At 37.6% G+C, this 24,707-nt stretch overlaps 2 protein-coding genes across 3 annotated transcripts in view; both read right to left on the reverse strand.

The window, feature by feature from the left end:
- Positions 1 to 245: 245 nt before the first annotated feature.
- Positions 246 to 9,665, reverse strand: LOC142378278 (uncharacterized). Its single transcript, XM_075462590.1, has 6 exons — positions 9,533 to 9,665; positions 4,698 to 4,978; positions 4,348 to 4,577; positions 2,622 to 2,747; positions 2,324 to 2,489; positions 246 to 773 (listed from the first exon to the last, which is right to left on the reverse strand). Exons 2-6 carry the CDS (start codon positions 4,930 to 4,932, stop codon positions 595 to 597), a joined length of 936 nt encoding a protein of 311 aa, XP_075318705.1. The 5' UTR covers positions 4,933 to 4,978; positions 9,533 to 9,665; the 3' UTR covers positions 246 to 594.
- Positions 9,666 to 13,078: 3,413 nt separating this feature from the next.
- Positions 13,079 to 24,707, reverse strand: part of evi5l (ecotropic viral integration site 5 like) — a 48,165-nt gene continuing 36,536 nt past the window's right edge. For both annotated transcript variants that reach the window (XM_075462587.1, XM_075462586.1), the window contains 5 exons: positions 24,329 to 24,505; positions 24,092 to 24,238; positions 23,652 to 23,747; positions 23,385 to 23,480; positions 13,079 to 17,493 (listed from right to left, as the gene is read on the reverse strand). In XM_075462587.1, the coding sequence (XP_075318702.1) occupies positions 17,176 to 17,493; positions 23,385 to 23,480; positions 23,652 to 23,747; positions 24,092 to 24,238; positions 24,329 to 24,505 (834 nt within the window). In that variant the 3' untranslated portion in view covers positions 13,079 to 17,175. The remainder of the gene's footprint in view (positions 17,494 to 23,384; positions 23,481 to 23,651; positions 23,748 to 24,091; positions 24,239 to 24,328; positions 24,506 to 24,707) is intronic.

Consider the following 24,707-nt stretch of genomic DNA (forward strand, 5'->3'; position numbering starts at 1 on the left):
TTCATGTATTAATGCTTATTCGACTCCTTGCTGCAATGCTTTTATTTTATGTAAAGCACTTTGAATTGTTTTGTACATGAAATGTGCAATAAAAATAAACTTGACTTGACAGGCTGCCATTCCAGACTACTCTAATCAAATCCTGATTTATTTATTTATTTATTTTTTAAAAACCACAGCATCATCTGACAAAATCACCATTCAAGTAACTTAAAGACAACGTTAGAAGCAGCAGAATGTCTTTAATATTTTACCTCACATTGTCAAGGAACACAAATCTCAATAGCTTTATTGACAAGATCTATAGTGCAGAAAGCACCAGCTAAAAGGCTTGTTTTGCTAAATGATTAAACTCGCATGTATCAGCTCCTTCAAGACTTTGCCTAGCTCTAACATAATTAATTTTAGAAGCCTGCAGGGCTCATTTCTGCCCATTTCTGCGGTTGCATATGCTTGTAAGTTTAAGAAACGGTCAAATCTACAGCTTGAAAGGATGGCTTGGTTGTGAGAACAGCAGACGGTAGCTTTCTGAACTGGAAGTCTTCCTCTTGGTCATGAAGAAGGGCCTGTGGCATTGTTTTGTGTGTGCAGGAGTCAGCGGTAGGTGCAGTGGTGCTCCTGGTGCTGCCGCAGGTCCACTTTGTACTGGAAGCTGTAGTGGCAGAGAGGGCAGCGGTAGGTCCGGTCATCCCTGTGTTTTCGGCTGTGGGTGATGAGGTTGGAACTCTGGCTGAATGCCTTTCCACATATCTGACACACATGAGGCTTTTCCCCTGGGACACATATATACACATTATACAAGATGCTACAGACACAGCTGTAACGTTTTGAAAGTTTGTAACAACAGGACTGGCGCTTGATTAAATTACTTTAAAAGAAATTTTGTTACATATAATTCCCAGGGGGCAAAGCGAAAAAACAGACACGGAGCGTTGTAAAAGGTTTGACACCAGAAATGATATCTAGGACCTTCAAGGATCACAACCTGGGTGGACAACCCGGTCAACTAGCTGCTGGAAAGCTACAGGGGGCCAAAGACCCTCCCTTTGGGACATGTTCCTGGCGGAATTATGTAAATGCATATATATAGGCACTACAATGGCATAAATAGTCACACACCTATAAAATTTGGCAGAGAGTATTCTGACACAAAGGGGGAAGCAGGAAAAAAAGATTCTGGGGCTTGCTGCCACTCCATTTTAAGATATCACCCTCAACATCCCAAAAAAGACAAAAAAAAGGACTGTTCGTCTGACAAATTCTCATGAAAGTTAATATTTTTCAGCGCTTTATGGTGAATATCTATGCCTAATGTGTATATAGAAAACTTCCCTAATTCATAAGCTTCCATTTGAGTCCAAGATAGCCTTTCTATCTCAAAGATTGCACTTGCTGTTGCAAAAAGTCTTCTATATATTCGAAATCGAGAATTGTACTGAAACTGAATTTCCAGTCAGTGTTCTACCAAATGGGGTTCAGTGCTATTTCTTAATTTCTTCTTCTATCATTTGTGCAAATCGATGCCTCAGTGTTTATGAAAAATATCCTATAATAAAGGAAAAATATAAAGGTTGAAATAATTAGCTTGCTAGTTTGATTTTTTTACATTTTTTTTACGATGTTCATATCTGTGAGGTTTAATTCAAGAGATGTTTGAAACTTTTATATATATTTTGTGAAATATACATTATATTCCCTCTCTTCATCATAATTAAGTAAAAAAAATCATATGTGCTTGATATGATGTTAGCTTAGCTTGGCATAAAGATTGGAAACAGGGGCAAACTGCTGCTCAGTCAAAATGCAATATATTCTACCAACTATACCAGCACATTCAAAGCTCTTTAATCGACACATTTAAACTAGATGTCTGTAGTCAAAAGAGAAGTGTTGCATGTAGAAAGTAAGAAGCCCTCGTTACTTTGACATTAATCATTAATCTTTGACATTAATCATGGAAACTTGAGATGTATTAAAGCAATTATCAAACTATTTAGCTTCATGTGATGAAAACACAAGTTAAAAAAATATGGCTCCTCTTGACATTGGGTGTCAAAGTGGAATGTCTAATTCGTTGACCTCAACTACATTGCTAAAGTTTAGACTAGTCACTAAACCATATTCATACAAAAAACTCTAAATCATGATTATTCATGAACCCCCTGAGCCACAACCACTTATAGCTGAGATGATGGATGGAGAAATAGAATGCAGTTTGCTTTAACCCCTTAACGCCTATTGTCGCATTTATGCTACAAACCGTTTGACTCAATCAACCGGTTAGTCCATATTCAACACACAAAACATTTCTTTATATACCTACCGGTGTGTATGAAGGTGTGTTTCTTCATGTCGGACTTCTGGTGGAACCTTTTGCCACAGTACTGACAGGGATAGGGCCGCGTGTCTGAATGTATCAGCAAATGGGTGGAGAGGGTCGAGGAGCGTTTGAACACTTTCCCACACACCATGCAGCCAAATGTCCTCTCCTAAAATAACACAGAATTGTGGAGTCAGGTGAGCAAACTGATTATTTAAGATAATCATTTAAGATTATTTAGGAGTACATTTTGACCAAAGATGTGAGAAAATTACTCAGTAAGACAAAAAAGAATACTGACCTTGCCCCTGCATGGTGACCCCTCTTTATTGGTCCTGTTGGACTTGAAGTGTGCTGCTGACAGACGTGCTCTGCTTTCATGACTCTTATATATGTGAGTCTTTAAACTTGCCAAAGATGAAAATATCTATTGACAAAGATGAATGTAGTTAGAGATGGGAAAATGAGGTGTGAGACAATCACTAGAAAGACTGGAAAACACTGGAAAAAATGCCCCTCCAAAAAGAAGTAAAAAAACAACAAATACGAGACATTTTTGCTTGAAATAAGCAAAAAAATCTGCCAATGGAACTAGTAAAAATCGGCTTGTCAAGATTTCTTGAAATAAGATGTGATATTTGGGACATTTGAGATAAAAGTGATCTTGAAATTAGCTTAAAAACCTCTTCAAATGAAAAAAAAAAGCTTGTTTCATATGATATGTGACTCAAAACAATTTGTTCTCAAGACTTTTTCATTTAACAAGATATTCCAGATGTATTGTCTTCAAACAAGTCCCTATATCTGGCTGAAATGGTACTTGTTAGGCAGTTGTGTCTTATATTAAGTGTAATGAGATATTTTGACTAGAAATGAGACAAATATACTTTGATTTTTTACAGTGAACCTTAGAAAATGTAAAAGGTTTTTATATTTTTTGGCATTATAGACTGGTTGCTGAAGTTGTGGAATCTATTGCATACAAATTTCACTGCTAAGGTTTTACATTTCAGGACATAAAAAGAAATTCACCTGGTCCTTCCTAGGACTTAATATTAGGTAAATCCAAAGTCAGATGAACAACAATACATGACATATTACACTGTGTCATTTTTTCAATTTTGACAAAAATTAAGCCCAAATTGCAGTAGCAGTGTTTGAGAAACAAGACTAAGTGCAAAATTTCCACAAGTGAAAAAACATTCAAGATAGTTGCAAATCTTCACAGGAGTGGATATCTTTGTGAGTTTACACCAAGTTCAGACCAGGAAATGCTCAAAAACCCAACGGATGCATCTGAGGTGATACAGTCAGAGACGGCTAACATCATCCAGAAAACTATTTTTTTAGGTTATTTTTTGTTAGAGGTGGTTTTACAGACTACTTGATTATGGGGTCCACTTAGCTTTTCACACAGTATTTTAATGAGCTTTTTTTAATATGAATAATAAGACAATGTAATATGTTGAATGCCGTAATTAATTAAAAAGACCTCAAAATAACCAGATCATTTTTCAATTTGCCCTTCATCATGAACATTTTAGATCTTTTACATGATTGTATATTTGCATCTAATTTGGGATAAATCCTAATAAATCTGCAGGTTCATTAACTTTCACTCTGACTGTCAGCAAAAGTTTCACAAGTGCTGTTTTGTACCAGATACTTTCATACTTCATAATCTGCACGGTATCTTTTAACTTATCTTGACTGTTGCTTGTTTTTAAATTAATTTAAATAATTTTATTTGTTTCTCTTTATATTCTTTTTTGTATTTTAATGCTTCTTCCACTCCCTGCTGAAATGCTTTTATTTTATGTAAAGCACTTTGAACTGTTTGTACATGAAATGTGCTATATAAATAAATTTGATTTGATTTGATACTTTTCATACACCTCTAAAGCGACCTTGTTTATTCCTTCATGTTGTGGTGAATGCCGTACTCTCTTTGTCCCTGCTGCAATATAAGTGATTTCTTATTCATTAGAATAGTTTCCTTAAGAACAAATAATGGATGGATGCCGTACTTTGCTACATAGTGGACACTCTTGCTTTTGAGCGCTGCTCCTGGAGCATCCACCACTCCTGGTCTCTCTCACAATGCGGGGCGACTGAGTCAAGTCTCCCAGTCCAAAGGACAATTCGTCCGTATATTCTGAGCTCAGATGAGGGTTCGACCACACAGCTGGCCTTGGAGGGTGAGAGCCGGCTTTTTCCACTGGGTTTACCGGACGGCAGGGTTCGACAGACTTAGACACTACAAAGAACACAGACAGGTTTGCTTGAGTGTTTTTCATCACATTATTAAAATTTCCTCAGTGCTGTGAATCTTGTGTCTTAGTAAAGTCCATAAAAATGAAATATTTCTCTCGCTCACCGTAAGATTTGGCACTGAATGGCCGGAATTGCCCACCTCCTTCAGAGCGGCTGGCAGGCTCAGTCTGCAACATTGCCTTTTTATTATCTGGTATTTTTGCTGTGGCATACTTCAGGGATTCACCCCAGGGTGCTGCGTCTTTTTCCAGATGGTTGAAAACTACCGGGCTGGGGCTTCTTGCTGCAGGCCGAAGGTGGTGCAGCTCTCCTCGCTTCACCAAGAAGGACCGAGGCATCGCTTAGGGGGGTGGAAAATCTGTTCTCTACCTGGTTCAAAAGTAGCTGGAGAATGAAGAAATTAAATTAACGTGTGGTTATATGGTTGTTTTTGTGTAATATTAGAGTTTATGCATACTGTAGTATTTATATTTTTAATACTCTGTCAGTGGATGCATGAAAGTTAAAGGTTACACTGGCTATAGTGAGCGCCCAAAAGAGGGAAGCAAAGATGTACTTTCATTCATGTTTCTTGCTTGAATCTGCATGAAGACATTCTGCAAAGCAACCATGGAGCATCCGCATCAGAATGGACAAAATATCCAGTCTTTTTAATTACACCTCTTTCTGAATGTGTCAGGACTCTTGCATATATCATACTATATACATCCAGAACGCTGCTGCTGGAGTTTTAACCCGGACTAAGAGATCTGAACACATCACAGCAGCTTTAAAATCTTTACTCTGGCTTCCAGTCAGTCACAGAATAGATTTTAAAAGCCTGCTGATGGTTTACAATCTGTGACATGTTCAGAGAATATAAAGCCAGCAGAGCTCTTAGATCCAAGGACTCAGGTCAGCTGGTCCAGTCCAGAGTCCAGACTAAACATGGAGAAGCAGCATTTAGCTGTTCTGCTGCAAACAAGTGGAACAAACTGCCAGTGGAGATTAAACTTTCACCAAATGGAGACATTTTTAAATCCAGGTTAAAAACATTTCTGTTCTCATGTGTCTATGCATGAAATATCTTTGAACTTATCTGGACTGTTGCTTGTTTTTAAATTCATTTAAATGATTTTATAAGTTTCTCTTTATATTCTTTTATGTATTTTTAATGCTTCTTCCACTCCCTGCTGCAATGCTTTTATTTTATGTAAAGCACTTTGAACTGTTTGTACATGAAATGTGCTATATGAATAAATTTGATTTGATTTGACATATGGTTCAGTTAATTTGAATATCAATATGTGTTTTTGTATCCAGTATCGACGTAACATGCACAGTCACAGATAAAGTACAGAAAAAGTAAAAAAAAGCAAGAATTGTTACTGTCTCTCCTACAAAAAGATAGTTTGTGACACAGGCACTCAAAGCAAAACTGCAAAACCACCACTGAAGTGCAACACTTTTCATGACTCAGTGCTCACACTGCACCCACACTCACAGATGTGGAGAAGCATGCATTTGGCAGAGGTGGTCAGTGAAGAATAATGAGTGTTTGTTTGACTGTGGAGCAGAAAAAAAGAAAAGGTGACATGACATGTTGCATTTAGCAGCAAATTTAGAATTGAAGAAGACATGACAGATAGCAGTTAAAATGCTAAATATTCCAGTGTTTCTTATACAAGGATGTATTCTAACAAATTAATGAAACAATGTAAAAATACTTGATTTTACTTGATAAAAGGTCTTGCAGTCAGAATTGCATGCATGTGCTGCATGTTCTAAATTCGCTTCTTATGCAAGCAAAACATGGCCACGTCCAGTTCTGGAAATCCGATAACACCAGGACCGCACCTCCAACCTTATGTGCTCAGCTGCTTTTAAAGGGAGTACAAATTTATTTTCAAACTTTCAATTCCACATCATACAGAGGACAAGTCCTGCCACAATAGCTTCTAATTTTTGAGTTTTCAAGACCTGTATTAAATATTGAAGAGAATGAGCAGCGCACTATGAGCAGGATATTGTCAATTAAACTGATAACGAAGACAGGGAAGGCTATGCAGACCTGAAGATTTTATCATGACAGTGATTTATTTCCCCACTGACGTCTTGGTCTGTGTTTTTGCCTGAGCAACTGCATTATCCAGGGTGCTTGCTCTTTTTCCAAATTAAAATTCCAGACTTTTTTAAAACTGATACTTTTTTCCCCCAAGACCTTAACTTTATGTACTTGTAACTTGTGTGCCTGCTCCCTACTTCTTTGGTTGAGATTGTACCAACTGTGTTTATTAGAAATGTTCATTTTTATAGGCTAGTATTCAATGAACAAATGCATTATTCACAGTAAATTATGCTTTTACTGATGAAAACGTTTCAAAACATGAAAATCACAAGTACTGTACATGAATTTCAAATCAAACAAGTGTCACAAAAACTATCTATAAAATAAAAAAGAATGTATGTAGAATTCAGTCTCTGCACTCACATCTCATCCCATTAGGCTAATACAGTACGTGACCAGTTAGTAAAATGATAGTTTTATAGCCTACCTTCCTATTTCTCATTTCACAATGCCTTTGAGCATACTGTAACATTCTACCATGCATTTATTTTCCATACTTTATTAAGACTTTCACACAAAATTCAAGACTTTTCAAGGTCTGGAAAACAGTGCTTCAAAATTCCAGACTTGTTAAGACTTTCAAGACTTGCACAAGCACCCTGATTAGATGTGTGTGGATGTATGCAGATGCTGGCGACCAATCAACTGAACCAAATTTCCACCAAGCAAGATACTTTGTCTTTAAAATGACTACAAAACAGAGAACATTTCTATGTTCGATTTTGCTACGACTCTATATCAACACAAACCAATATTTTGAGATTGTTTCTCTTAAAATTCCAAAGTAAATAATGTTTGTAAAACTATAAAGGGTCAGTTTAAAGAAGAGCAAGGATGCTGAACTTTAAAACTGGCCAATATGATTCTTTACAATTGCTTTAGTATTTATCCATCCATCCATTTTCAAAACCCGCTTAATACAATTTAGGGTCTCGGGGGGGGGGAGCTAGTTGTACGGTTATGTCTAATTTAGTAAAGTTTGACACAGCATGTAAATGTTCTAAAAGTTTTTGTGTAACATTAGAATTGATGCATACTGTATTATATATTTATGTCGTACTGTTAGTGGATGCATGAACGTTAAGGGTTACACTGGCTATAGTGAGCGCCCAAAAGAGGGCAGCAAAGCTGTACTTTCATTCATGTTTCTTGCTTGAATCTGCGTGAAGACGTTCTGCAAAGCAGCCATGGAGCATCCGCATCATGGACAAAGATATAGGGCAGTAAATAGAAAAAGTAAAAAAAGCAAGACACTCCCATACTCTGGGTGCTGTGGTTTGATTAATGATGGCGATATTAGAAAGGTTGGCTCGGTTTTCTCCCCTCTGAGTATCAATTGACAGTTTAACCCAAAACTAACTGAAGGCTTAATGCCAGGAGTTTCACACTTGACGAAATATAATTGACAAAGAAATCTGTTTGGGTTTAAGCTCCAAATCGAAAAGCAGCTCAGGTCGAACTTTGTTCTCAAATTTCCCATAAAGATTGTTTATGACACAAACACTCAAAGCAAAACTGCAACACTATCACAGAAGTGCAACACTTTTCATGACTCAGTGCTCACACTTGACAGACGTGAAGAACCATACATTTGGCAGAGATGGTCAGTGATGAGTAATAACAAAAATGATAATTGCATTTAGCAGCAAATTTAGAGTTAAAGAAGACATGACAGATAGCAGTTAAAATGCTAAATATTCCAAGCTACTGTTATGTCTACTGTCTTTTACAAGGATGTACTCAGAATACTGATAAAACAATGTGAAAAATACTTGATTTTACTTGATAAAAAGTCTTGCAGTCAGAATTGTAAGTAGCTGAGGTATCATTGCCAAACCGCATTGCACTCAAAGTATCCAAAGTAAGTACTTGTGCTGAGTTGGTGACTTTTCATTATCATTTACTGCAAGATTTTCAATTCTGACACTTCTACAAAAGTGTGCAAATAAAAATCTTATTGGTGAAGCTAGTTTTTGCTGTATGTAGCTAGTTTTGTAATATGGTTCCCAACCTAAAGCAAAGGGCCCCTCAAAAAACTTTCATGATAAATCTTAGGGTGGGATGATAATTTTATGTTTTTTTTCAGATGGAAATTTTTAAAATCTTTGTTGTATTTATTTATTTATTTTTTCATCTTCCGATGCTAATCATATTTAATATTCAATTTGAATATATAACTACAGCTGGCAGATGAATGTACTTTGGTACATTCTGATGTTTTCAATTTGAAACGAAAATGTCAGCAAAAATGAAGTTGATTGAGGAAATGTACTTCCCACTATTTTACAGTTAATTACTAAATGAGCTCACTGTGCAAGCAAAACAAGGCCCAGCTGTGGAGATGAGTTAACATCAGGACTGTCTGTAAACCTTTCTCATTTAAAGTGACAACTATGTCAGGCAGGGCTATGTAGACCTGCAGATTCTGTAGTGACAGTGATTTATTTCCCCACCAACTTCTTGGGCTTTGCAAAGTGAAACTATAAAGTGTTCGTTTAAAGAAGAGCAAGTGCGATAAATGATAAAACTGGCCAATATTACTCTCTAGGATTGCTTTAGTATCTATAGTTAGTCTAATTGCCTCTAACAATAAGACAAGGTGAAAACTGAGATCACTTTACTTTAAGTTATTTGTGTATCTTTTCATGAGAAACAGAAGGCCTCATGGAGATGATTAGCTAACTAAATGATTATCATCTGTGTTCATGGAAACAAATTTATTTTTAGATAGTTTCTCACAATTGCTTTTTTTTTAAACGTCCCCCTTCCAGTCAACAGTTCCAAAAATACCAACACTAGCATCAAGTTGAAATAAAAATGGAAATACTTACCAAATTTCACATTCCAGTGCTCCCTAACTTTCTACTATCGCTGTAACTGAGAAAGAGCCGCACATCAAGTCAGACACATGGTTAGTGTGCTCAGAGCGACTGATCTCAGGCTGATCTCTGCAGGTCGGACTGATGTGAACACAGAGTGACGAGGAAGTGTTTCAGCTCTGATACATCTGAAATGACACGCAGACCACACTGCTTCCTCATACACAAACCCAAACACTGCGCGCTCGCACCAGCAGCACAATATCTCACCCGCTCTACCTTTTCAGATAAAGCAAATTCTGGATGTGCTGCTGTGGTGCACATCACCTCGGCAAATAGAATAAACTCGGGAAGGGAGACATGTGATGAATGGGGAAGCGGACAAACGAGTGTGCTGAAAATTCTTTAGAAAGTTTTGACACACTATGTCGACACAGTTGCGTTACCAAAGACACTATTGAGGTCGAGTGTTTAAAAAAAGCCGTGAGACGCAACAGAAGATCCCTCCGAGTGAATTCATTGAAAAACTGTATGAACAGAACACAGCATCGTCCTTATTTTTTTCACAATCTGATGTGACAGTGTGGCCTCGTAATGGGCCGCAGCGGCCATTTTTCTAATTCACAGCCGAGTGGAATTGGAATCCCTCCTCAGGCTTCAGTATCTTGAGACACTTGACAACTCCTGAATGATCCTGAAGCCATTAAACCATCAAACTGTCTCAAATTCTAAATGGAAAATAATGATTGGAAAGTGATCTGAACACCCGTGATTACCTCAAAATAGTTAAAAGATGACATGTCAAGTGTTGAGTACGGTGAGTACGGTTGACAAGAAAAGGCTGCAAAGTGGTACTAAGGAGAAACTAATATGGTTTATTGGCAAAAAATCAAGACCATGAATTCTTCAACATGGGCCGCACTGTGGTGGTTAGCACAGCAAGAGGGTACCGAGTTCAATGGACTGATGTTCCTCAACATGAAATTGTAAAAACTCTGAATATTCCATCATGTACAGTACGTAATATCCCTTGTGCAATATTTAGAAATATTCTTTTGGAGGAACTGCATCCAAAAACTGTGCAGGAATAAGTGATAATGTATACATTTTTAGCCAGATTTCACCATAAATGTTTCAGATTTTATACATTATTGCTTGTTTTTTCCCCCCATTACTTAAAACTAGAGTTGTAGTGGATGAGTCTCCCAAAGAAATCGTGTTTGCAGAGTGAAATAGGTGAGTATGCGTATATAACCACTACTCTTTGGCTCATTATTTAGCTTGATGTAGGCACTGACATCAACACAAGCTTTTTTTTTGTCTTCATTTCATTGTCTTCAGTGTTTCGTAGAATGTTTGAGGTCAGATGGCAATCATGTTGTGTAGTTTTTTTAAGTCCTGAAATCTAAACAAGCTATATGTCATGGTCTCTGGATTATTTATTTTAGGTTTTGTCTTTTGGTTTTGATTTCTAATGTCTTCTTCTAGCTTACCTTCTGTCAACAGTTTACTTCTTACTTTAGTAACCTTGCATGCTGTTTTGTTCTGTAGAGTTCCCTCTCCTTGGTGCTCATCTGGTCTTTATTTAATTTAATTTACAGATTTCCCCCCCTCTGTATACATTCTGTTCCTTTCTTCAATACCAGATCTGCATCATCATTGTGGTTGCTCCCCCCTTGTCAGTCTGTCTTTCCTGTTTTGTAATGTTTGATGCTCAGCCTTAAACTCCCTGCTTCAGCAGCGCTTTCATGTTTGCTTCAACAAATCTTCTGGTTCTGACTGTTATGTCCAGCATTTGGGTCCTTCACCTCCTCTCAAGATGCCTCATGACGCCATATTAGAAAGCCCTTAACATTGCTTTACTAGAGTAAGATACAGGCTAGTTACAAGAGGGTTTATTCTAAGTAAATATATCTTCCAAAGTTCAAAGAGTCAATAACTTCAACCTCTATGAATGGTTTTACTTTTGGCCTCAGTGTCGCAAGAACTTGATCGGTATACACTTTCCAGTGAACCTGGCAACTACTAGAAAACATAAAACCATTAATACCATTTTGCATATAGGAGAAACAGTAGAAATAATCTGACCATAATCTCCTAATATGGAGTAAAAGTATTTTTTTTTGCATTTTGCAACATTATACTCTGCAATCATTAACTTTATCATCAGTTGAATATTGACTTTATTAACCCAGTAATAGACAACATTAACAAAATCAGGCCTATGCAAAGGTGCAATGCCAAAGTTTATTTTGCATCATTCATAGGATACAGAACACTGAAATGTATTTACCCCCTTCATTCTTGAATCTAGATAATTTTCACTGTTATATGATATATCTGACAACATCAGTTGAACAGCAAGAGAGAAGGAGAGAGGGTGGACAAGATTCCTGGCCATGAAGCTGTGGATATTAAACAGCTATCACATACAGTGCACAATGAGAGAAATCAGACCATCTGAAAGCAAAGGCTTTCATTGTATTGTTACTTTTCCTGCCTTAGACCAGGGAAAAAAAACGCATGATGGATTTTCCAGGTTCAAGATGATAAATCACGAGTAACACAGTGTAATTGTATTCCATGTAACTGTAAAACTTCACTTTGTATCCATGACAAAAAGAATAAGTCATACCTTGTAAATCTCTCTACGTTTATGGCACATAAGGATGATTCATCATAATCTTGAGTAATTCTGTAAGGATGAGCCAAAGTACTGATGATCAATATAAAAAAAATAATAGGAAAGATAACACTACTAACGAACTCAAAATTAATTGACATACAAATCAAAACGATTCATCACAGTAGAGTTGTTTAGACAGTGGTGAGAACAAAGCACCATCACTGAAAAGTTGATTAAAAGCTTCTTGCAGATAGCTGATCTATTTCGCCGAACTATAAACATTCAACACAAGTTTAATTGTGATTTGACAACATCTGTGGTTTCTGGAAATATTGGCATGTCAGTTTTAATACTGCGTCTGCTTGCGGCTGTTGGGAGGCCTCTTTGCAAGAGATGCAAAAGAGGGACAACTAGTGCATATCTTAAAGGGGAACTGCGGTTTTTTCAACACTAAGCCTCTTTTATGAGTCATCTGCAATGTTTTAGAACCCCCCTCACCGCTTTTTTGATGTTTACTGCTGTCTCCGGTATTTGCCTAATTTTGATTCTTCTCAATCTGCTTCAGAACGGCAAGTCATGTGCATGTCCTAAAAGGTCCGTAAAAGCACCATAAACGTCCGTTTTCAAAATAATCAACTCACCGGAGTGGTTACTGGTGTGCACTGGTAATCCATATCAAATTTCGTTGCGAAAAGTTGCTTCTGTCGTGTTTTATTTGGCAGCTCGTTCATGCTCAAACTATTTTCTTAGCGGTGGCGGAGTAATATCAACGAACATCCAGTACAAAATGTCAAATAAAACACGACAGAAGCAACTTTTCGCAACGAAATTTGATATGGATTACCAGTGCAAATACCGGAGACAGCAGTAAACATCAAAAAAGCGGTGAATTGGGGTTCTAAAACATTGCAGACGACTCATAAAAGAGGCTTAATGTTGAAAATACCGCAGTTCCCCTTTAACCATGCAGCTGAACAAATCACGGAGAAGAAACAAGAATCACTCGCTAATGTTTTAATAAAGAAGACAGTCAACAGTAGGCAGGTCTCCATACAAATATGGTGCAAATTTATCAAAATGTCAAGAAAAATCATACAAAAATAATAGTAAATTGATGTTTATTTCCATTTACCATGGGAAAATTGGAGGTTAACAAGGGCACTAATTTCCCTGTTAGCTGCCAAAAAAGGAAGGTGCAGCAAGATGAGCAGGAGGGTGCAGTTTGGAATTCAAGCTTATTTTATATATCAGTTAAAGGAAAATACTACTCATGACTCCACAGATCTTATTTTAATGTGTTGCTATTTTTTGTGTATTTTTAATGTGAAATTTTCCCTGTACTTTAAATTTTTTTTTTTTTTTAAATTCTCAGCTCGTCTTTTTGTCTTCCGCCTCACATCCAGTAAATTGAAAGAGCAAGTCCACCATAACAGCGAAATTTGCATGTACCAATGCAACTAAATTGTGTTTTTGCACTGAAAAAAATATGAACTCAATGGGGTCTTATGTAATACATTTAATGAACAACAGAGCTTATGACTGTTTATATGTCTGAATTAGATTCAACTATTTTGTACAACTATCATTTTGATATCCAAACACAGATTCCAGTGTAGAGATTTCAGTTGCTACATCCAGCAGTTACCACCCACCAAAAAGCTGTTATTTGCAACAGTATGGTGGGCAAGCCAACATCCTCTTTAGTATTCTGATGGCCAGTACTGGAAGACACAATTTCCTTATTTCTAAGGAGATGGCAATAATACCATGTGTCATTATTTTTTCACTGAACAAAATATATGCATTTTTTATGATGTATATGTTATTAACGTTAAACACAATACATAAACTGATGACTATTCTGTTTTTCTTTTCTTTCCTTCTATATTTGATTGTTTGTTCCATTTTAAATCCATTTTCCAGACTCGGAGCACCCTTAACTTTGCATGTATATATAGAATCAACATCAAATAAGAAATCTTTTGGGGGGAAATGTGTAAATTAACTCTTCTAATTCCAAAATTTTCATTGAGAAATCATCCCACTAAGAATCCATAGTCCACACTCTCCCTCTCCCACTTTAAAATCATGAATGGAGAGTTTGTTTTTCCTCTGTAGTGCAAAAAGCAAAGATCACTATTTTGTACATATGACACCCTGTTTGATAAACTATTCACACTTCTCACCATCCTCAGTGAGATTTGAATGACAGTGATATAGCTTTAAATATCATCTATATACCTTTGCTCCCGTCAGATTGTATATCTCACACATATCCATACGTCACAATTTGTTTCCAAACAGAATAATGTTTGATATGTAAAATATTTTCCAGCGACACACACTCTGGTCACAATGGCGGCTTTTGTTAGCGTCCTTGCAAAACAAACAACAACTCTTCACTGTCAATGCTGCACAGTTTTAGCTGTCAAAAAGTGATACTAGTACACGAACCGGCAATTCCAGATGAGTTACAAGGGTTGAGTTTACAGGGATATATATTTTTTCAATGTATTTGACAGTGATAAAGAATTAGTTTGATGAATACCAACAAAATAAAACTCTTGTGTCTGTCCATTAAATTTAAAGCCAAACACCAGAAACAAGTTAGCTTAGCATAAAGTTAGCTAAAAAAAGCATCTACCAGTATCTCTAAAGCTCACTAATTAACACATTTCCGGACTGTTTAGAGCAACTAGAAATCAGTATGTAATGTTTTAAAGAATAAATACATTCTTACAAGTTAGAAGTTCAATTAAAAAAGCTCTACTAGCGCTACAGCTTTGGCTACTTGGTCTAGCACCAGTGACTTCAAATTATGTTAGCTAATATTAGCAAACCATATAAACATAGTTGTGCAATTTTTAAGTCAGCTCATTAACACTTGTTCATGTAATTTTACAAAGTGTATTAGCATTCACAGTTATATATCATATGTCCTCAGTTTAGCAAAATAGACGTGGTTTTGCTTTACAAAAACTGAAGAGAACAAACTAGAATTTCATGAAGGGCTTAATGCAAAAGCAGCGCATAAACTGCCTGCTAAGCTAACTATCTCCTAGGTTTAGCTTTCAGTTGTACCAATGGGGGTCAGCTCTATGGTCCCACAGCCCATTGGTCCCACATCACAAAGACTTTGAACATTATTTTTTAGGCCCATTGGTCTAAAATTTAGAATTTTAATTAAAGTTTTCACTAGTCTTTATTGTCACTTAGCACAGTGAGGGAGGCCCATACATAATTTTTATGTGGGGTCTGCATGGGAATGTTCCTCAACTACATGAGGAACACATATATCCAATGAATAATTTTTTTTTTATGGCAGCTTACCACCGGGTCATGAATGACACTGGTCAAGTGCGCTACCCCGGACTGTGATGATATTTTATAGGCCACTTTTTATTGTGTAAAGCCAATTTAACCATGAAATACATATTATTATTGTTATTATTAGTAGTAGCAGTAGTATTAGTAGTACCAGTGCAGTTGAAATAATAATAAAAAAAAAACAAATAAAAAAAAAAGGTTAGCATGTGCAGGCCAAATGTCTTTTTGCTATTAGTTTACTCAAAAATGTGAGAACATGGAGTTGTGGGACATAGGGCCTAAAAAATAAAAAAAAGTCTTAGTGACGTGGGAACAATGGGCTGTGGGAACATAGACACGCTCCCGTACCAATGCTTTCTTTTAATTTGTTCTGAATGAACAAACCCAACAAACGCAGTAACAGCAAACAAAAGGCCTTTGCCAAAACCTTTACTTTATCTCATACAGTACATAAGAGTGGGCTCTTAGGAGGATGTTCCCATCACTTGTAAGTTTTGCAAAGCTCCAGCGTAGTTCAAATATTCACCGATCGATTTGCAAAGTAATAACCAACCTATGGCAGAGTTATATGGTAGATGGAAGTTCCCTGCAAAGAAGAGAAAGAACAATCAACCCCCCCCCCCCCTCCAAATAAGAAAGAAATAAAAAGAAAAGAAAAAAAATCTAAAATCATAGCAGCATTTTTCTTTCTCTGAAACACACAGTGTCACAGTAAACCCATCACAGATAACTAGTTGGCACAAAGGACGGTGTAAATTTTGGCTTCTGTTGGTATCCCTACATCCCAACAGTTTCATATAGATATATAGAAAATTAAAATATATAAAAATAAATTACAACACAAACATAATTGAAAACAAAAGATTTGGCAACATTCAGATTCTTCCTTTTTATGTGTGTTATTGTGAATATGTTTTGACAAGAACTGGTGTATCGACTAGCCTATCATCTGCAAAATGTACAACAACAACAACCCAAGTATTCAATACGTTAATGAATAATTCATCTTGTGATATCCGCAAAATCTGACGCTGAACAGGCGCTTGAAATGATCATTTGAATTTTTTGTTTTGAACAGATGGCTGACAGAAGTTTTTCTCTGAAGGCAGTGATGTCGACGAGTCTTCGTATTGAGGGGCATAAAAAGGGAACAGGGAGGATGAACATGCATTTAATGCTGAACAAAACAGAAGGGAGAGTTATCTAATGGTAGAGTATACTTTTTGTCAAGAATCTTTCACTCAGTTTAGAGAGAGAGGAGCTGTTTTATGTCTGTTAATCCATCTTTGAAACAGTCTCAGATTAAGCTCCAGGGGGTATAACTGGAGCAGTGAGCAGCAAACATTTTTTCCGATTCCATCTATTCTTTTTGTATTCATGTCAAATGTTCATGTTCATATTTGATGGACAGTTTCTGGCACGCTAACAAGGGGAGAGGCATTATATCACCTCTTTGTCGGGGAACACTGGATCAGACAGTAAGGGGGGAAAAAGGTGGTGGAGACAATAACAGGAGCAGAGACAACAGGTACAGATGAACAGGTCCAATCAATGCCACCTGCATCAAGTAAAAGGTAAACACTGGAAAAAGCTGAGGGTTTCATAGATTAATACAATAAACTGTAGTAGTTTTGTCCTGTATAACTCCAGAGTCTCTTCAGAGCAAAGAAAAGCAGAGGACCCATTGAACCCTCTCAGTGTCTCAGTTTTCCAGCACCTCGGCACACACCATGCTGCCATATAGCTGCTGTGGATCGGCGTGTGCCTGCATCCGCTCTTCTGCCTCGCTGTCCGTGCTGCCCTCGCTGTCCAGGCGGGCGGACGTGTGACACGGGCCGGACATGTTGGGGTACAAGGCGGTGGCGGGCAGCGGGCTGGGGAGCAGGTCATCATCCGAGCTGAGGTAGTCCCCCTCAGCGGAGGCCGGGCTGGCCAAGCACAGATCCGGGTAGTTGGTGCCGCCACCTCCACCGCTGACCATGGAGCTGGTGGCTGTCTTTTGCCCTCGCAACTGCCTGATCTGTGTACAAAAGGAGAGGGAAGTAGGCTGTTTATCGTATCATTTCCCTTCATTGGAAAAAGGTTGATGGACCAAGAATTGGACGATGGATTAAAGAGATGGCATCAAACATGACAATGGAAAAGATAACATACATTATTAGACGGAAACAACATGTTTCTGATGATACCTGGAGACCTTTTATAAGTTTTCTAAGACATGATGCTAATGTTGGTAACTTGCTCCAGCAAGAAGAGACTTTTAGGGAGTAGAATGTCTGTGTGATACGATATAATGCTCTGAGAAACGCCCTTAATACTGATTGTATTTGTACAGCAACGCTGTAACTGTTTTCAGTACAAATATTTAAAAAGTATGTATTATTAGATATTTATTCATTTATCTCTATTTCTGTCTTATTTTTATTTCATTTATTTATTTACTTATTGCTTTTTTTACTTTATCTTCATCTTATTTTTAGAGTTTTAACATGTTTTTCTTATACTTATTTGGTGGGGGGGAGGGGAGGGAGAATAGGGAGGAAAAGTTTGCTTTGTTGCATGTATTAATGCCTTGTTTGACTTGATGTAATTCGCAAACAAAAACTAATAAAGACATGCATAAAAAAAAGTTGGCTGTTTATTCTTTTTTTTTTGTGATTTTTTATGGGGGGGGTATTACAGGAAACAAGACATGTAGTGACATAGAAATAAAAACACACTCAACTAAGAAGAAGAACATAAGAAAAAATACAACAAAAAACACACACAACACCACGTACACGTATGTAAACTCACTGAAGGTGAGATTGACCGTTTAAATCTTGAATTCTAACAAGAAATGTTTGCCATTTTTGTAACGTGGAAGGCGTGGCTTTGTTTACTCTAGCTGTGTGATATTCTAAATGAACAATATTGTCCAAGTAGTTAATCCAAAGTTTTACGATGTGGAACCTGGGGGTTAATCCATAGATGCAAAATGACCTTTTTGGCGGCTGTAAAGCCTGTCATCAGTATACTCTAGATCGGTGAGATCGTTCAAAAAGGCAAATGTGTGGTATTTTTGGGAAGTTGATGTCCAGCAGTTCCGAGAGGTCCTTTACTACACTAGACCACAGATCTGCAATTATAGGACACTCCCAAAACATATGTAAAAACGTGCCAGGTAGAGCATTACAGATGTTACATATAGAGCTCGGGGCATATGCTCTATGGATAGTTTTGTAATGGATCAGCTGGTGAGCTAGGGTCTTTGAGCTTTGAGAGAGATTTATCCATATTTCATCCCAGTCCAGTTCTTGATTGTATGTGGAGTTCTCTGTCCCATATTTTCTCTATGGCTAGCTGTCCAGCAGACTTATGTAATAAAGCATTGTAAACCAAAGAGACTCTGCCTCTTACATTGTTAGAGGGTTGAACCCATTTAAACAGTGGATGAATTATAGGTGGACGGTTGGCTGTTTATTCTTCAGTTGCATTTGCAAGATCTGGATTTTTCAAGCTGATGCTATTGTGATTGAAAGACCAACCAACCAGGGCTCTAAATTAACTTTTTTGATCACCAGCCAATGTGGCTAGTAAGTTTCTGAAGTTACCAGCCAATCAGAATTTCCACTAGCCACAGACAGATGAGACCCACTGAATTCATTTGATCAATTTATTAACTAAAGCTTTAAATTCATTTTACAGTGAAATTGGGAATGTATATCCAATTAAAATAATTACAATAATTAAACTTATGTACATACAAAACTTATTCTAACATTTCATTACTCCTCAACCCTCGCATACTATTCAGGGTCACATTTTTTGTACATAAAAAAATAACTTTAAAACTGATTTATATTCATGTGAACCCTGAATCTACAAAAATGGAAATATTTAACAACTTTCTAACCATGTTTTAGTGCAGATAATGCACAAAATTAAACACAAAACTATGTGCAGAGACTAATTATGGAATTATGGATACTGTGAAATGCTTAAACATCGTCCGAGCTCTCTGAACTGTCTTCGGACCCATCTAAATCAGTTCCATTTTTCCCTTTTCTCACAAAGTGTCACCATGCCAGATTCAATATATTCAAAATATCACCCTCCTCCCCTCCTTTGGCAGGCATATCTTTTCTCTTCACGGCCGGCTGTCCCAACCATCGCCACATTTTGTTAAGTGTTTGCGTCTGTATTTGTACCAATAACACGCTGTCAAATAATGCTCCCCCTTCTCAATGCATTCATTCACAATGATGGAGCAGAGTCACCTAAATAAAGACAGAAGTGTCCCAAATACAAAAATCAAATGGTGATGACACCCCATTTGTGCACGTTAAGCTAACTGCTTGTTAATACGATAAGTGTTTTATTACTTTGCATGTCTTCCAAAAGATAAAATAATCAGACGCAGGGTAGCAAAACATTATGGGCGTGAAAACGAAACTTAGAAAATCGGCTCGGCGCATGCACAAAGTAGCAATTCTCGACAAGTAGGAGAAATCGACTGAACACCGGCGTCTATCGTATTTCCAAACCAAGAGTGACCCACTCCCCTAGATCGGCAGCCTCGGTGGATGCGTTCCCATAGAAACTGCGCTCGCACGTCCCGCTCATCGACCGTATATAATAATTTCGCGTCCCGCGAAATAGATGGTAAAGTTCCTCATTTATCATCGACCAAGCCGGCTAGTGAGTTTTTTTTTAATACACGCCAAAAATAACTTTCACCCGCATTTGGCGGGTTGGGCGGGTGTTAATTTAGAGCCCTGCAACCAACATTGTATAAGTCTGCGTGCCATTAAACGCAGTGGCCTGCAAAACCCTTAGATCGGTTAGACACGTCTTTGCATTAAATGTCAGGTGCTGGGATTCTTTCTATGGGTGGTTGGGTGTAAAAAAAAAAAAAAAGACAAAAAAAAAACTTGTGAAACTAGAGCTGTCCCAAACGATTATTTTTCAAACGATTAATCTAGATTATTTTTTCGATTAGTCGACTAATCTAACGATTATTTTTTCAGTTACCGATTATTTCACATTACAACTTTTCACACATTATGGATATGAAGACATCTGTTGTTAATATATCAATTTTTTTTAAACATGCCACTTTTTCTTGCAAACATGGCACTTATATTGTGCAAACTGCAAAATAATGCATTCTGATGCCAAATGTAGCATCTCACAAATTAACAAAATAAATAATAAGTCACCCAGGAGGAATATACCAAAAATAAAAAATAAATACTCTTCAAACTCTACTACTCCTTCCTCCCTCTCTCTTTGTGCAAACTGAAAAATAATGCATTTCAGTGCCAGATGCAGCATTTAACAACAAAATGAATGTCACCCAGGAGGAATACACCAAAATTAAATCAACTTGTAATGCGTGTTTACTACTTGGAACTGGTTGCTACTAGATCGTGGAATTTCGACAGTCAACAGGTAGACTAGAACTACATAATGGCAGAGTATAAAATCCACCGTCCGGTGTTAGCAAATAGATTACACAGAAGCAACATGTGGGGACTGGTAGCGCTAACAGCTTTAAACACGGCAAACACGGGACCTGTTCTAGTCGTAATTAAAAGACGTAAATTTTCCGCCGGGAATATAACTAGACAACAACTCAACAGTCTAACGTAGGTCAGTTAGACACGTCTTTGCATTAAATTTCAGGTGCTGGGATTCTTTCTATGGGTGGTTGGGTGTGAAAAAAAAAGACAAAAAAAAAAACTGTGAAACCCACTACTATTCAAAGGTTGCACAGAAAGTCACACAGGGTCTTTACAGCTTAATCTGAACATCCACCTAACAGTTGAGTCAGAAGTGACTTGAAGTAGATTAACAGACTGAATTTAAAAAAGAAAAAAAAAGCTCAGTTTGCATATTTCTGCTTGATTGCTGCTGTCCAGCTTTCAGACTGCAGTGGTTTCTCTTGCCTGGCAGAAAAACTTATCCCCAAAGGTTGTGTTCCCACATGCATGCTTTTTGCATGTTACCCTTGCATGTACGATGGTGACTCATGACAAATCTCAGAGGTTAGCTGCAGGGGGTGGGGGGAACCAGTGGTTAACCAATGGAAATGTTTTGACTGACTACTCTTCATGTGCAGTCATGAAGGTTGCTGTCTGTTGAAGTTGAAGCCATGTTGTCCTCATTGTACCAAAAAAAAACAAGAATAAACAAATAAAAAAAATAAAAAAAACAAGAATAAACAAACATAAAAAAAACAAGATCTGAATTAATGTCAAAATCAAAAGAGGAGCAATATGTCTAACAATATATCTTTTGAGAAAAAAAAGCCTGCATAAATAGTTAAATAAAACTAAATAAGATAGTAAATTCAATTCAGCTGCATTACATGGAATGTGACATTATGTATCAGCACTATCAATATGAGTCAATCATAAGACGATCGCTTCCACACTACACTGAGATTTTTCTAAATAGTTCATTGCTTCCGTATCTGTACTCATGCAAGTTTCGGTCCCATTTATAAAACCAAGTCTTTGATGACAAATGGTGGGGGGAGGAGAAGAAAAGAGTGGTGAGTAGCGGTAAAGGGTAGACTGTCATCACTTCCCCTCATCTTAAAGTTCTAACACACTCTCCTAGTCACGCAGTGCCACTCTCTGAATGAACAAACCAAGAAAAACTTGCTAAGTGGGAAGTTTTTGTTTCAAATCAATTATCTTTAGATGTCACAAAACTTTCTCAAACATGGGAAACAGCAAAATTGTTTGTTGTTTTTTTTCAACCTGACAGCGACAGAGTGAACTGTGTAGCTGTGGGATCGCAAAAAGATATTATGACTCTCACATACTTGATGTTTTTAACCTCAGTGATGTCTCAAAATCAAAGTTCACTGTGATCTGAATGATGGGAACACAGCTACTGGGGAGGCGCAAAGGTCTTTGTTAGAAGAAACACCCTGGAACAACCTTTGCGTGTGGTTAGTAAAGCTGCAGGCCATCTGTGTGCATGTATATACCGTACGCACACACTATGTGCTACACACCACTTGGAAGCCACATCCATCTATATTCTTGAAACCCCTTCAAACCATATGTATGCGCAGACATTTAAATCTAAACACATACATTTTCAAATAACAGTAACAAGGACAAGCAGACTTAAAAACAGCTTTTTCCCTAAAGCCATAACCAGTCTCAATTCTGACACTCACTGATCATCCCTTTGGACAATCCCTATTCTTGTGCAATATCCAAAATTATGGCCAAAAACTGTTGTGTGCAATATATCCATTTACTTGAATTTACTTACACCTTATTTATCTATCACCACTAACACCATATATTATTCTATTTATTTTATTTACTGTAACAAAAACTGTTGCATCTTACACCCTTCCCTTATTGTACATACTTATTTATATTTTTTTAACATTTTTATTTTCTCTTTGCACTGTTTTGGTGGCTTTAAATCTCGCTGTACCATGTACAATGACAAATAAAGGCATTCTGATTCTGATTCTGATTTGACCCTGGGTCAAATTACACAGAAATGTGGAGGTCCTTCGTAGCACAAATACCTCTGAATGTCGGCAGGACAGATTTCAAGCAAAGGAATCAAGCAGGTCTTGTTTTGTGTCAATTAAGACTCCCGAGATGGATTAAAAGCATGTCTTATACTCTCAGAATTTGTGGATATGCAAGGGTTCTGCAAGAGGGATGGTAAAGCTCACAGAGAACTCACTGTGAATAAACATTGAATCTCCAGTAGAAAGACACAAACGTGCATGGTTGGTGAAACTGATTCCTGCCACTACCCTAGTTTCAATTGTTTTCAAAGAGCATTACAGAGCATTAAATTATTATCAATTCTGAAAATGTCACAAGCTGCACAGGTTTATTCTGCTGATTCCGTTTTTTAAAATGTGTGTAGTGATGTGTGTCCAACCTCGTTTTTGAGCTCAGCAATGTGGTCCCGAAGCTGATTGATGTACTGTCTGGAGTCAGAGTGATTCAGCTGACCCTGGATCAGCCCTTCCTCCTTCTAAAACCACATTGTACAAGATAAAATTTAGCTTTACGGTCACTTTTGTCAACAAAATGTTTTGTATAAAAATCCAAATTTTGTCTGCAGACACAAATTTTTCATACAGACACACAGACACACACACACACACACACACACACACAGACACACACACACACACACACACACCTGTATCTCCAGTTCAGCATTCTTCTGCCTGAGTTCAGCCATGGCAGCCATACTGTCTGCTTCCCTCAGTCGCACCGCCATCACCTCCTCTTTATTCTGCATACATCATGGATAGAGGAGGAAATGGGTCAGGAGAAAGAGGGAACATAACATTTCTGACATTACTGATAATAAAAATGTACCATCAACTGTTTCTGTCCTGTTATTTATATCAAGCTTTATTCTCTATCCCTTAATCTAGGCCTCCTGAATTGCATATCCATCTTCATCTTCCATCTTTGTTTTTCCATCCAGGTTCCCCTATCCCACTCCTGTATGCCCATATCTTCTATGCTGTATTAAACCCTACCGGAAAAATAATGCTCTCCCCATGAATTATCCTTCCTTCCTGTCCCTTCTCTTACGATCTCTTTCTCTATCTCTTTCCTCTCTATCCACACCTTGCAGTCTGACTCGGCTTGCTTTCTTTTCATCTCGTTGAGTTGGGCCTGCAGAGCTTTGTTCTGATTGCCCGACATCTGGAGCCGGTCTTGTAGTGCGGAGCGTTCCTGCTCGTGGCGACCGATCAGTTTGCTATGGATCTGGTTCTAGAGTGAAGGAAAAGTCAAATTAAAAAAAAGGCTAATCAAGTGTCGTCTGTCTGGAGGAGTGTTGTCACACAGTACTATGTGTCTGACCTGGCTTTCCAGTTGCAGGGCTTTGAGTTTGATCTCTCGGAGCTCAGCCTGGGCCTGCGCCTCCCTCAGTCTGACCGTCATCAGTTTGTCCTGCAACTCATTCATCGCATTCTTTTTTGGGGATTCCTTCCAGTGGCCTCCCCCACTACCAGTGCTGCTGCCACGGGACATATGATGCTGCAGGAACAAAGAGGGAATATGTGTATCTCTCCTGCACTGCAAAAAGTGAAATTTAAGTAAGAAGAAATATCTCAGATCAAAGGGATATATGCTTATTTTTTTGTCCGATAAGATAGTTCTCATGTTAGACTGTTTCACTTGTTTTAAGTGTTTCTGTCCTTACTTATCTAAATAAGATATTACAGCTTGTTACTGAGAT

Source organism: Odontesthes bonariensis, chromosome 4 (assembly GCF_027942865.1).
Source record: "Odontesthes bonariensis isolate fOdoBon6 chromosome 4, fOdoBon6.hap1, whole genome shotgun sequence".
Taxonomy (NCBI): domain Eukaryota; kingdom Metazoa; phylum Chordata; class Actinopteri; order Atheriniformes; family Atherinopsidae; genus Odontesthes; species Odontesthes bonariensis.

Coding starts and splice junctions, on each gene's coding strand:
- LOC142378278 (XM_075462590.1), bottom strand. CDS start 4,932: ATGCCTCGGTCCTTCTTGGTGAAGCGAGGAGAGCTGCACCACCTTCGG. Junction 2,490..2,621: donor GGTCACCATGCAGGGGCAAG/GTCAGTATTCTT, acceptor GTGTTATTTTAG/GAGAGGACATTTGGCTGCAT. Junction 774..2,323: donor ACACACCTTCATACACACCG/GTAGGTATATAA, acceptor TATGTGTCCCAG/GGGAAAAGCCTCATGTGTGT.